The sequence below is a fragment of the Peromyscus maniculatus genome, chromosome 4 (assembly GCF_049852395.1).
Source record: "Peromyscus maniculatus bairdii isolate BWxNUB_F1_BW_parent chromosome 4, HU_Pman_BW_mat_3.1, whole genome shotgun sequence".
In the NCBI taxonomy this organism is placed as follows: Eukaryota; Metazoa; Chordata; class Mammalia; order Rodentia; family Cricetidae; genus Peromyscus; species Peromyscus maniculatus.
In genome coordinates this window covers 48,990,676-49,004,556 of record NC_134855.1, presented here as the reverse complement: position 1 = coordinate 49,004,556, position 13,881 = coordinate 48,990,676, and the positions used below count along the sequence as shown (strand labels likewise).

The 13,881-nt window shown below is 44.0% G+C and overlaps 1 protein-coding gene across 3 annotated transcripts in view; it reads left to right on the top strand.

The window, feature by feature from the left end:
• The window catches only part of Slc25a12 (solute carrier family 25 member 12), an 88,573-nt gene that overhangs the window by 54,931 nt on the left and 19,761 nt on the right, over positions 1–13,881 (top strand). For all 3 annotated transcript variants that reach the window (XM_006972416.4, XM_076569649.1, XM_042275451.2), the window contains 6 exons: positions 426–564; positions 1,174–1,267; positions 2,959–3,043; positions 8,975–9,056; positions 10,550–10,708; positions 13,672–13,724. In XM_006972416.4, coding sequence (XP_006972478.1) covers positions 426–564; positions 1,174–1,267; positions 2,959–3,043; positions 8,975–9,056; positions 10,550–10,708; positions 13,672–13,724 — 612 coding nt within the window. The remainder of the gene's footprint in view (positions 1–425; positions 565–1,173; positions 1,268–2,958; positions 3,044–8,974; positions 9,057–10,549; positions 10,709–13,671; positions 13,725–13,881) is intronic.

Below are 13,881 nucleotides of genomic sequence, written 5' to 3'. Positions count from 1 at the left end.
TCTATGCATAGGAAAAGTAAATTAACAAGTAGGAAATATCCCTTATATTATTCACTGATATTTTTCCAGGACTAGCAGGCATTGCATAGTTGAGGGTCTTGAAGAATTCTGTTTAAATCGCCAGGTTTTGATCTGCAGTAATTGTATTTGTTGTTTCTGACCTTAGCGGTGGGTGAACCATGAACTCCAGCTTCCAGATGTTGCTTTCTTCTTTAAAACCTAAATTGCATAGACTTCCCTGAGGGTACAAAGTGCACCGTGCTCTAGTCAGCTAGCCCCTTATATTTATAGGAGGGTAGTTAACTGTTTTAATGACGGAGACTCCTTCGGGTCCACTTTGAGGGAAGAAAAAAAAAAATCAATGCAGAATCCAAACCACGTTTCTTGCTTCTGAGTTTTAAATGTTTTGTGTTGTCCTTTCCCAGGCTGCTGGAGGAAGCACTTCACACCAAGTTAGCTTCTCCTACTTCAACGCGTTCAACTCCTTACTCAACAACATGGAGCTTGTGCGGAAGATCTACAGCACTTTAGCAGGCACGAGGAAAGATATTGAAGTCACAAAGGGTGAGATTTGGAAACTGACTGGAATATTCCAATTCGCACTTTCCATCAGATAGACGTGAGGTCGGTGTAGGTCTGCCACAAAACAGCCAGAAAGCCCGGTTGCCGCACGCATGTGCTTGTTTCACGCATGCGCATGCTTCGTGGGGGCCTCGAACCCCAGGTGCACTTAATGAGATGCCGAGGCCCGAAGGTCAAAATGCCCTTGACAGTTTTGAAAAGAGCCTTGGCCCGGTCTGTCAAACAGGTCAGTGGCAGTGTGGCAGGAGCTTGTTTGTGCTGGGACCCAGTTGCCACAGAGAGAGGAGCAAGCGCCCTCTTTTTGGGTGAGCGGCGAGAGGAGGTTTTGGGAGACCTCTGAACGGCCGCCTTTATCTTGCAACTCTGGGGGCCAGAGTGAAGAAGCAAGAGAAATGAGAACTAGAAAGTGATTGTTTTGTCGTGAGGTTGGTTTATCTGTTTCTGCAGTTTCACCAGTTTTCAGGAATGCAGTTATAAGCAGAACTTGAGTGTTTAAATTTAGTTTTAGATGTGTAGAGTGTGCTAAAATTCCTTTGCTTTCCGTTTATATTTGGCTCCTGAGACACTCACCTTGGTTTCTTTCTCTTCCAGAGGAATTTGCCCAGAACGCCATACGCTATGGACAAGTTACTCCGCTAGAAATCGATATCCTGTACCAGCTTGCAGACCTATATAACGCTTCGGGGTAAATGTCTGTGATCCATGGTGTTTAGTAAGGGGGCCGGACCTTTTTAGATGTGACAGATACCATTTCCTTTTACCAACAGCCTTTTCAGTGGATAGGTTCTTAGCAAGAGAAACAGGAGGAGAGAAGACAGAGGGCGCGAGAGGCAGAGGGCGGGAGCGAGGGAGAGCGAGGGAGCAGAAGCAAAGAGAATGGGTTGGAGCAGAGAGCCAGGGGAATGGAGGGGGGGGGGTTCAGGGTGAGAGGGAGGAGGGAGCAGGAAGAAACAGAAGAGCAGAGAGTTGGAGAGAGGGAAAAGTCGGGTTTAATGTAGGCTTTCTCAAAGTGTTCTGAATTTAAAGAGATTTGTAGAAATTTGGTTCAGTTTGTAAATTCATGAAAATAGGCCAAGGTGCATAAAAGAAATGTTGCGGTGAGGAATGTTGTATTCTTTTCGGTTGCCATAAACAATTGTCTTTCTGAAGAGTGTGTGCCTGCCCAATGTGTGTTGGAGAGTATTATTTTCTTAAAGATATGCCTCATATATCATCATGCCTCCTCCAGAGGCAAGCTCAGGTGTTTATGCTTCTGTTTTTTATAAGTTAAAAACAAAAAAGTGTGTAGAGGGTATTTAACCTGCAAAGACATGCAAATCCATGGAAAGCCCTCATCCGGACAGGGTTAAAGAGGTGTATGGTCTGTTAAAAACCTGGGTTCCTGTCGGTCACCTGTAGTAGTTCGTTAAGTAATAATATCAGAACTCCTGGGGCTCAAGAGACGGCTCTGCAGTTAAGGATCTCGCTCCTTTTGCAGAGGGCTCAAGTTGGATCCCAGTTATCCATTGGGTGGTGCATACCTGCCTGTACCTTCAGCTTGAGGGGATCCAGCGCCCTCTGGTGGCTCCAAAGGGCCCCTGCACGCACGTGTATATACATACACATGCCAATACACACAATTAGAAGTGATTTTTAAGCATCTGGAGACTACAGAAGTTGGATATGCATGTGTGATTTGTTGCCTTCTTGCCGTATGAGGCGTTGCTGACTGGAGATGGTTTTTAGTCAGCTGCCTTGTGCAACAGCAGTGTTTGGTGTTTTCCATAAGCCGCCAGGCCATGTCTCAGCCATCTGACACACTCACGCTTTTAGACAAATGTTTTGAGCCTTCTTGTAAAGAAAAAAAAAAGGTTTTTTAAAAGTCCTTCTCAAAACTACATCTGACTTTTTTTTCTTAGCTGTCTCACAGAATGAACTTATTTTAAAATCAGTTCTGGCACCCATGGCGCTGCATTCATTTGATTCAAAACTCCAGGGCTTTGAGGAGGAATAATGTAAAAGAGAAGAAGGCTCCTTCCTCTCCTGTGCCTTCTCTTGAAGGCAGCCAACCGCATTGATCCTTCTTGTTTCTAACCTTCCTTCTGGGACCCTGGGGACTTCGGCATTATGGCGAGGGTTTGTGGCCCTTCGCTTTGGCTGCTAGGGCCCATCACTGGAGTCTCCTTAGATCCCTCCCTCCTCAGTGATCTCCGGAGGCCTTGCTTTTGTTGTGAATAAGATCCAAAAGCTTATTGTTTTTTTTCTCCTCACTAAAATGGTCATAAAAACGTGAACAAGGAAATAGCCCCCTTAAATGCTAGCTCTTCAGGGAGGAGAAAGGTGTGTTCCATGTGAGGGGTCTGTCGGGATCTAACCGTTCTCTTTGCCTCTCGTCAGGCGCTTGACTCTGGCAGACATCGAGAGAATAGCTCCGCTGGCTGAGGGGGCCTTGCCTTACAACCTGGCAGAACTTCAGAGACAGGTATGGGCAGTTGGTGACTACACAAGACGTCAACAGTGCTGACCTGGGTGGGCGTGACAAGCCTAAAGACTTCAGTCGGCATGAATATTAAAGACCCCAGAGCTCTGCCTCAGAGCTTCCATTGACTGAATTATCGCCCACACCTGCACTAGATATTTTGACTAGTTTTTGAGTTTCATTCTTCTAGCTTATTAAGATAAGGAGTTCAAACAGCCGTGGGTGTGACTTCCTTTCCAGTCATTTGCCTAATTACCTTTAAAGATTAGTGTTCAGGCCACTTTGTATAGTTAAGCTGATGTGTGTGTGTGTGTGTGTGTGTGTGTGTGTGTGTGTGTGTGTATTTATGTATGTGTATAGTTGTTTTAAGTACAAAGCATTTTGCAATTGAAACATACCGTCACTGTGATTGTGCCTAAAAGATTACAAGAGGAAAAAGGAAATGTACCTAATGAGTGAACCAGAAAGAAATTTCTTTTCCTTAACATTAAACATAATAAAAATGGTTGCCGGGCGGTGGCGGCGCACACCTTTAATCCCAGCACTCGGGAGGCAGAGGCAGGCGGATCTCTGTGAGTTTGAGGCCAGCCTGGGCTACAGAGCGAGTTCCAGGGAAGGCACCAAAGCTACACAGAGAAACCCTGTCTCGAAAATAAAAAAAAAAAAAAAAAAGCGGGAGGGGGGGGGGAGGCATGTCTTGTAAGGTAGAAATGTCAGACCCTTGAGATGACCTCCAAGACAGAATGGAACCATTTTTTAATGAAGCCTTGTTTTAAGTGGAATCCTGGACCTCTAAGCATTTGGGCAAGCTTCAGTTGTAGCAGAGGTCCACGGACCTTGTGGGGGCTGAGGGTTAGGGGAGCTGGCCTCTTCCTCCTGGGCTTCACTGGGCTTCTCCTTGAAGAACCTCTGTTTCTCATGGTTCTTTATGAGGCTGTGTGATGGCAGGGAGATGGGGAGGGAATGTGGGGCAGAAGGACAGAGGACACGTGGGGTGGTAAGGGGCAGGCTGCCCCTTCTCCTCGGGTGACTCCTGGGTGAGTAGCCAGGGTGGATTTGCTGTTATTCACTTTGTCAGTTAGGTTAATGAGAAATCAAAGTACTCCGCCGGCTATGATGATAAGTGCCTATAACCCAGCACTAGGAAGCTGAGGCAGAAGGATTGCCACGAGTTCAAGGCCAGCCTGAGCTATATGGCAAGACCCGGACTCCAAACAAAAAACACAACAAGCAGAGAAAGAGGTCTTGGCTTTGGAGAAGGGTGGTAGGAAATGTTCCTTCTGCATGGGCTCCTCGGAACTGCTTTCTGAAACCAGTTAGGATTTCCAGTTCCTCCTTAACAATCAACAGGGACCTCTGACTCAGGTGAAGCGCAGGGAAATGGCGTCTGCACTCACAGTTGTGCTTCCTCTGAGAGCTGTGATGATCTGCAGTTTAGCTTTCTTGTTCCCCTCTCCCCAAATTCTTGCTTTCTGCTACCAGTTTCTCCCCTTTCTGTTCTGTTTGTTTGTTTTTTGTTTTTTCATGACAGGGTTTCTCTGTGTAGCTTTGCGCCTTTCCTGGAACTCACTTTGGAGACCAGGCTGGCCTCGAACTCACAGAGATCCGCCTGCCTCTGCCTCCCGAGTGCTGGGATTAAAGTCGTGTGTCATCACCGCCCAGCTTGGTGATTTTTTAAAATAAAATTTTATAGCATAAAAAAATACTTAAGACATTGAACTATTTAAAGAGTTCTTAGTAAATTGAACTTCATATTTTATTCTACAAATTTGTGAAAATTACTCTTGAATTTTGAAAAACGTAATTGTGAACAGATACTGTACAGTGTTATCTCTCTATCCTTGGGAGGAGCACACCTGTTTTATGAGTGCTGGGGATTGAACCCAGGGTTCATGCTAGACAGGTATTGTACTGACCGAGCTATGTCCCTATCTCCCCAAACCAGGCTGTTCCTGTGTGAGAATGGGCAAACCAACCTCCTCTTTCTCTTTCAGGGGGTCCCCCACATTTACATTTTCAACTGTATGGGATAAATGATCTATATGAACCTTCTTGGGCATATAGCTCTGTCTCTCTCTCTCTCTCTCTCTCTCTCTCTCTCTCTCTGTTGCTTCTATGTGAAATTATATTAAAGCTCTAGGCAGTTTGTTCAAAATGAGCTGAGTTGTGCTCTGCTAGGTCAGTGGATCTCAGCCTTCCTAATGCTGTGACCCTTTAATCCAGTTCCCCATGCTGTGCTGACCCCCAACCATAAAACTATTTTTGTTACTACTTCATAACTGTCATTTTGCTACTGTTATGAATCGTAATATAAATATCTGATATGAAACTCCCCCAAAGGAGTTGAGACCCACAGGTTGAGAATCACTGACCCCGACATTACTGGGTTGATTGCATTTTTATTTCACAAATGCTGTTCCTTAGTCTTAGGATTTTGTCTCTTTGTGCAGTTTATAGTCTCATGGACTGTCTTTGGTCTTGGATTTGTGAATACATGGAGGAAAACATTACATTTTACTGATTAGTTCCACAAAAGTGAAGCCTGTTCTCTAAAAGGAAGAAATCAGATTTATATGCAAGCTATTATTTAGTTATTAGTCATTTATCTCTTTAAAAATTTTAGATTGGAAGATACTGCAGTCTTTAATGCATCTGAACCCCCTCATGCTGAGAGGAAAGTATACATACATTGTTTTATGGATGGAAACAAGAAAATGATTCAAGTCTACAGTTCCCCTCTACCTGCTTGGTCCTTCTGTTCTTTCATAGCTTTGGGTTTCAGCCTTACTTTGAACTGCAGTGGAGGGTTGGGATGTCACAGATGTGGTTTGGAGCGGCTGTTCTGTGTTTCCTCGCCCTGCCTTGCTCCTCTGACCACACACTTAGCTCGTGGAGAGCCCAGCCCTGCTGTTCTCAGACACTGGGGCCATCCTTGTTTTCCCACACTAGTACGTGTTGTTGGAAGAGGCCTTCTCTCCATTGGGTTGGCAACCTACAGAAAGCAGCCTGGTGTAGGCTTGATTCCCATCACATTGACACAATACCATCCTACATTTAACAAAAACAAAGACACCCAGAATTTTTAAAAAGGGGGGAAGAAAAAGAAAAAAAAATGGACCTCTCTTCAAATAAAATCTCAAATTCCTGAGGGAGCCAGTTAAAATCATTTAAGAGTCTCAACTCTGTTTTGCTTTGAAAACCCACTTAATTAGCCTTGTTAAATATCAACCTTCACAGTCATGATCATAACCTTAAAGGAGAAAGTGCCTTTGCCTTTGGCCGTTTGCTCCCGGTAGGTGATCTTTGTAGTGCTGAGTATTTTCTTTCAGCCTAAATGCTAAAAATTCAGCACATAGTCATTAATTGGGAAGACAGCTATGGGGACATTCCTTTTATGAATATTCATGATGTGAAACCTATAGCACTAATTACATTAATTTTCATAGCTGAATACAAGGGAACTATAAGTTGTAGTGATAACTAAGCCTTCAGAAAAAACATCTCAGTAACCCCACTCTCGAATGTTTTCTTACAAATGCTATTTAATGGGAATGAAGGTGATGTTTCTGTCAAAAGGCATTTGGGTATTTATAGTTTGAGATGTTTTAGCTAAGAATTAAAGCACAGAATAATCCTTCAGTTTTCCTAGGATTTTGCAGGGCTTATAAACACTCTTTGAAGATAGGGAGTTGAAAGAAAAATCTATATTGTTGAATGCAGAAGAAAACGCCCATGTGAATAAGGGAATTAGTGGTCACTTGATGCTCCTTTGGGATCATAGACCTATTATTTTTTGAAAAAAAAAAAAAAACGTTTACCCCTTTTTTAAGATAGTGTCCCACTTTGGACCCCAGATCTGCCTTGAATTTATTTTTAAAACATTTATTTTATGTTTTATGTTTTGCCTGTATGTATATAGGTATGTATGTGTGTATGTATGTATATGTATATATGTATGTGCATGTAGTGCTTTTGGAGGCCAGAAGAGGGCATCCTTGGAATTGGGGTTTTAGGTGGTTGTGAGCCACCGTGTGGGTGTTGGGAAATGAACCTGCGTCCTCTGGAAGAGCGGCCAGTCTTAGCCACTGATCCATCTGTCCAGCTTTGGACTCTTGATCCGACAGCTTTGGCTGTCTGAGTAGCTGGGATGACAGGTGTGCACCCTAATGCTTAGCTTTAGTCTGTATTCCGAAATTCAGCTTTTTTTCCTCTCGAGATAGTCTCCCAAAGCCCAGATGGGCCGTGAGCTTACCCTGTAACTAACAATGACCTTGAACTTGTGAATCTCCCACCTCCATTCCCTTTAGAATTGATGTCTGACTCACCATGTCCAGCTAATGGCTTTAATTTTTTAGTTTTGTTTACTGTGACTGTATTTGTATGTGTGTGTGTGTGTGAGTGCAGACTCACGTGTGTCACATGTGTGGAGCTTGGAGGACATCTTTCAGGAGTAAGTTCTCTCCTTTCACCGTGGGTTCCAGGGATCAAACTCAGACCATAAGGCTTGTACATCGAGCACCTTGGCTGCTGGACCATCTCATCAGATGATGATGCTGCCTCCTCCTCCTGTTCCTCTTCTTTTTGAAAAGCTCCTTACAACAAAGTAGATATTTTATTCCTTTGTTCCATTATCTTGTAGAGTGTAGATGTTTTCATACTAAAAACAGGAAGTCCAGACTCACACATTGATATAGACAAGTTATCCAGGTGCAGGGCCCATGGACTAGCATCTGAATCACAAGGAGATTTATTCCATTGTTTTATCTTACTATTACCATTGATTTTGTTAGAACTGTGAATGTGGGTAGGACAGTAGTCATTAGAGGTTTTAGATGTGATCCATCTTCTCTGGCCTGGAACTCATAGAGATCTGCCTGCCTCTTTCCCCTGAGTGCTGAGATTAAAGGCCTGCTCATCACACTAGGCAATTTTAATACATTTCTAGAAGGAAGATAATTTGGTATGGGCAGTTCATGCCTGTAATTCTAGCACTTGGGAGACAGGAGGGTCAGTGATTTAGGGATATCCTCAGCTATATAGTAAGTTCAGGGCCAGCCTAGGGTCTGAGACTTTGTCACAAAAAACATAATAAAGGGGGTTGATAAGATGGCTCAGCATGTAAAGGCACTTGCCACCAAGGCTGACAATCTTAGTTTGCTCCTCAGAACCCACCTGGTGGAAGGGAAGAATTGATTGCTGTAGTGGTCTTCTGACACCCACATGTGAGCTATGGCTGACTATACCTCCCTACCTCACTGCATGGACAGTGAGCGAGTGATTCAATGTTAAAAACAGCAAAGTAGTTCAAATTTTCAATGTAGTTAGAGAGGAGTAAATGGTGTATGCTGCTGTATTTGCTTACCTAAGAGTTCACTTCGGGGAGGTCTAGAAATGGGTCTCAGTGATAACGATGCTTGCCCAGCCCTGGAATCAACCCCCAGTACTGCGCACACAAGCAAACACAAACCTCTCAAGGATAATATGTGTTCCCCAGTGGCCGTCCATGTGTGAAAGTCAAGAAAAAGCTACTCTGCATTTTGCTGGGTATGTTTTTTTTTTCTTTAGTTTATTTTATGTTTTTGAGTGTTTGGAGAACACATGTATCGGTGTACCACATGTGTGCTTGGTGCCCTTGGAGGTCAGAAGAGGGCCTTGGATTCCCTGGACTAAAGTTACAGGTGATAGTGCACCACGGTGTGGGTGCTGGGAGCCCAAACTGGGTCCTCTGCAAGAGCAGTGAGCACTCTTAATTGAGCCACTTCTCTGGCCCCGAGGTATTTCTTTTCCTGTGTGCGTTCAGTTTTAAAGTTTCTTTTTTTAAACTCGAAAAATGCCAAATTGTAGTTTGTTTGTTTGTTTGTTTGTTTGTTTTTTCACCTGCAGAATACTTTTTCAGGCTTTTTTTTTCTTTTTCTGTTTTCTCCCTCCCCGCAGCAATCTCCTGGCTTGGGCAGGCCTATCTGGCTCCAGATTGCCGAGTCTGCTTACAGGTTCACTCTGGGCTCGGTTGCTGGAGGTAAGTGCCATGCTGCTGGCTGGTCTTGCTGTAACACTATCCCAGCAGATTGGACAGCTCAGGGAAGGTGCAGTTCATTGTTCCTGGGGGTCAGGACTGCGGGGCTTTCCGAAGGCTCTTGATTTCAGGGGGACTTGTCATAGCCTGGCTGTGGCCCTTCTGGCTCCAGTCTGTCTTCAGCATAAAACCTCAGTAATGACGGAAGAGTCAGAAGTGCATCGCTGTGCACTCACCTTAATTACATCAGTTAAGACCAGCGTGAAAAACGGAGACTAAAAATGGAGTTTATGGGGTCAGGCTTGGGGCAGGGAGGAGGCCGAGATCTGAGATGCAAACTCAGAAATTCGTGAAATGAAACAGCCTCTCACAGAGAGTCACAGCGGTGAACTTGTGATTTTTCTCTCTTTTCTCTGGCTTAAGAGTGTCCAGATACGTTGTTTATTTGCTAAAAAGAATCTCTCCTCTTCTCTCTGCTCACAGCAGAAATTAGAGAGCCCATTAAAAAGGTTTCCATTTTTGTGTGTGCATATGTGAACATGTGCCATCATGGTGTGCATGTGGAGGTCGGAGGTCAACTTGGCCAGAGTCGGTTCTCTCCTTCCACTGTGTGGGGTCCAAGGATTAACTCAGGTTGTCACACTCGGTGGCAGGCACCTTTGCCTCCTGAGCCACCTCCCCAGCCCAAGACTGATTTTACTTAAGTAATCTACAAAGAAAATATATAAAACCTGAAATTGCTTTGTTGAGAAGAACCTCCAAAAATGATTAAAATGCTCCTGAACTTTCAAAGCAAGCTGGAACTGGTGACTAGGATTTTTTTTTTCAGCCTCAGTTTTAGAAGGTGCCAAGTATGTTCTGGTTTTCAACAGCCCAAAATCAGAACATGAAATATTTCAATCCCCAAGAAATTCTAAAGCAGGACTGTAAGTTTTTGTTTGTGTGTTTGATTTTCAACCCAGTTCCATACATAGGGGCAGGATCTTGTGGAGGATTTTTCCTCCAGAGAATGGCTAGAGCTTAGATTAATTTACTAAAATGCTTCAGTGAACTAAACTGTAAAATCACAACCACTTAGCTTATGTCCCGTCATTTCACAGTTATGAAGAAGGAGTAGGTGTAATATTTAGGCATTTAATAGAAAATGAAAAGAAATGGTGCCCATGCATAATAGTTTAGTGTCACTAAGGGAAACGGAGCTGGTTTTCTAATGTTGGTTGGTGGTGATTTGAGAATCTACTTTCTAACTCATAGACCAAAGATATCAAAGATTTTTTTAGGTCCTCCCACATGCTAGGTAAGAACTACCTCTGAGCTATGGAGCTTTTTTTTGGCTCTATTAATAATTGAAGGAAAAAGTGTAGTAAGTTGAGGCTCTTTTGTAAGAATAGACACTATGTTTATTTCTCACCTGTGGAAATGAGGTTTGATGTCCTTGTGGACACTCCATCTAATTGTGTTCCTCTTGTTAAACCTAAAAATTGTTCTGTTTGTAGCTGTGGGGGCCACTGCGGTGTATCCCATAGATCTGGTGAAGACCCGGATGCAAAACCAGCGTGGCACTGGCTCTGTGGTCGGGGAGCTGATGTACAAGAACAGCTTCGACTGCTTTAAGAAAGTGCTGCGTTATGAGGGTTTCTTTGGACTCTACCGAGGTGAGTGGGCAGATCTCAGCCGCGGGAGTTGGTGATTTTCCCGTCACCATCCGTAGATGTAACTCCCTTGTTATGAGACCAGTTAGGGCTGTTCCCCTCCCCCGCCCCCACCCCCATCCCCTCTGTACTTTTTCCCGAGTTGCCATCTTCTGGGGACTAGCAATATTAGTCTACAAACAGGTGTGCCCTTCTCCTTCCTGCTGTTTTTAATTCTTGGGATCCAAATCCCGTGTAAGTAAGTGTGCTCTCTGAGGGCACGGGCCAACAGAGATGTAGAGAGGAGTACTGTCCTCACACTCATTCCCCGTGAAATTGAAGCCAGGTGCTGCGTGAAGATGAGGGTTTTTATTTTTTATTTTTATTTTTTGTTTTTGTCTTTTCCAAGGGGACCCGTGATAAGTCTTTTCCAGTTGGGTCATCTGAATTTTTAAAAGGCAGGGAAACCCTAGGGCCCCAAGCTTCAGCTGGGTCCCCTTCCCCCCCATGGCAGGCAGAGCAGAGCGTTCCTCTCTTCTCTCCTCTCTTCTCTCGCGGGGTGACTTTTCCTGAGCGCCCAGCCCCGGCGGCAGCCCCGTGTAGAATTCTCCCCGGGCCCAAATGGGGCTTTGTAGGAACTTGTCTTCTTGGAGAGCGGGTGGCTTTCATCTACATGTTTTCACATTAGAATTTAGGGTTCCTTTGCGGGGGAGATTAATATTTTAATCCCTTTGGGCGCCACTTGGAATTCTTTGAACCACTCTTCACATGCTCTGGTCCCGGGCGGTTGTGTAATTTACTGTACGTGCCTGCATTCCCAGGCTTATTCATCCCCAGCTCCTTCTGAGCTCTGTCGAGCTGTTTGGCTCAGAGCTCTTCCTAGGAAAGAGAGACTGGGATCGAACAGACGGGCAGGAGAACAAGCACCTGTAGTTGGCATCGCCGTCAGGCGTTTGAGTGGACACATTTAGAGGCGAAGAAGGCCGTTGGCATGTCTGTTGTGGGCACCGTGTATGGAGTAAATAGGCTCAAATGCCCCGCTTCTGAAGCGAGTAGAGTGAAATTTGCTCAGATATTCAGAACGTTTTTGGCTCTGCAGATCCCAGCTGCGTGACTTGTACTGCAGGGTCAACAGCGGCCACTGTCCCAGGGGTCTGGCGCTGGCCGTGCAAAGACTTGTTTTAAATGGACTCAGCTCTTCGCACCTAGGTCTTACTTAATGGGGGAATCATGGGCGGATGGCACTAAAGTTGTTTATTTCTTTGACATCTCCAATCTTTCATTATTGAATAATGACCTTTCTCTTAATTAGCGTGGCTTTACGTTACAAAGGGTGTCTACAGAGAACTATTAGAAGGACTCTAGCCGTGCCTTGGATAGCCTTCTCAGTAGATAGATACTTCTAGAAGGTTTTGTTTGGAAGTGCTATCATATTAATTAAGAGGGTGCAATACTGCAAGCAGGGGTGGTTGCTGTTGACTTTGGTGAGGATCTAAGCTGATAAAATGGGTCCTTTAAATGAGAGACTTTTGTATTACGGAGTGATTGTCGGAGCCCTGCCTGGGAGCACAGTGATTGTTGAGATTGTCGTATATTGCTTAGAACTGGCCCATTATTCTGTCAGATGATTGACAGAGTTGTTGACAGACTAGCTAAATTTCTTTTGCAGGCAACAATGATAAAATGACACAAATCAGTACTTTATTAACATTCCACGAGCTTTGGGGAGGAAAGTTGGAAAACAAATACACATGCTGACACCGTGGCTCTGGAGCGAGGCTCAAAGTAATAGGGTCTCTGCTCATCAGGAAGGGAGAATGTTAAGACTGCCATCTGCTGATTTGTTCTTTTAGATCAGTCTGCGGCCCGCAGAAGGTGTGCACGGCCTGTGTTTGTCGTTGGTAATTCAGTGTGACTGACAGTAGCCTGTATGCACGACTACTTGCTGGCTCTCAGCTCCCAGAAAATCACTCATTGGCACCTTCCAAGGAAGCGTGCAGTCACGAGTATCACTCCCCCTGCTTTTAAAGCCATAAGATGTGTTTATTGTTAGCATCTTTAAAACATGTATGCAAAAAAAAAAAAAAAAAAAAAAAAAAAAAAGAAGGAAAAGGAAAAGGAAAGAAGCCAACAACTTGGTAAACCTGCATGCTCTAGAAAGCAGAGCTCCACGGGCGTCTCCAGATGGAGTTGTTTACTTATGCCTGTTCTTTCCCAGTTCTTAGCCAGCCTGGGAAATGAAGCTTTCTAAGCATAATGATTTCTTTTGTTTTGAGAAGAGTCTTTTAAAATGTCTTAAGCTTGACATATATTAGTAAATGAAAATATAAGTGGCATATGTTTTCTCTTGTAGAAGATACAAACTGGTACTAAAAGCTGCATTTTTTTTTCTTTACAGTCTTAGCTTTCTTTAAAATACATGAGTGCTGAATGCTGGGCTTCTCTTCAGAGAAGCTAAGGGGGGCAGATAGTGAGTAGCAGCCATGCACTGTGCAGCGAGGCTGTCTGTCTGTAGCGAAACCTAGCTGTGTTGAAAGCACACTGCCCTGAGCGTCTCTCCAAGCCTAAGGCACTGGCTTCTGTAAACTGTCTGCGTGTGCTGCTGGGCAGCGGGAGAAATTCAGTTACGGAGTGGAAAAACCCAGAGACTCCATTCTTTTCTGGTGTACTTTAGGGAAGATGTTGGCTAGAGGGGTTTTATTTATTTATGTATCTTTAAGGATGTTAAAGAAAAACACTTATAGCTTCAAAAATGACGTTATTTTTGATTGGTAAATTATATACATATATATATATGTGTGTGTGTGACTTATATATTTATACAATACATAGGATTTTTTAAATATATATTTAGGATTTTTTTAGGATAATCCCTTTTTCCCATGTAGATGAAAACTTTGAGCTACTTGGTGGGTAACTTGGAAGAAAACACTTCCTTGTTGGGCTTGTCCACTCATGTAAAGACATGATCCTCTCCTTCTGTCCAGGTCTGATTCCACAGCTGATCGGAGTCGCACCAGAAAAAGCCATTAAGCTGACAGTAAGTTTCTTGTCACTGGTCTGATGTCACTTACTTAGATTGTCGTGAAGCCAAAAGCAAGATCAATCAATACTGGTGGGATTGGCACACTGTTAAGGGGCTTGTAAGGATTTTCACAGTTGTGGAGACATTTGGTAAAATCTGACTTTTAGCACGA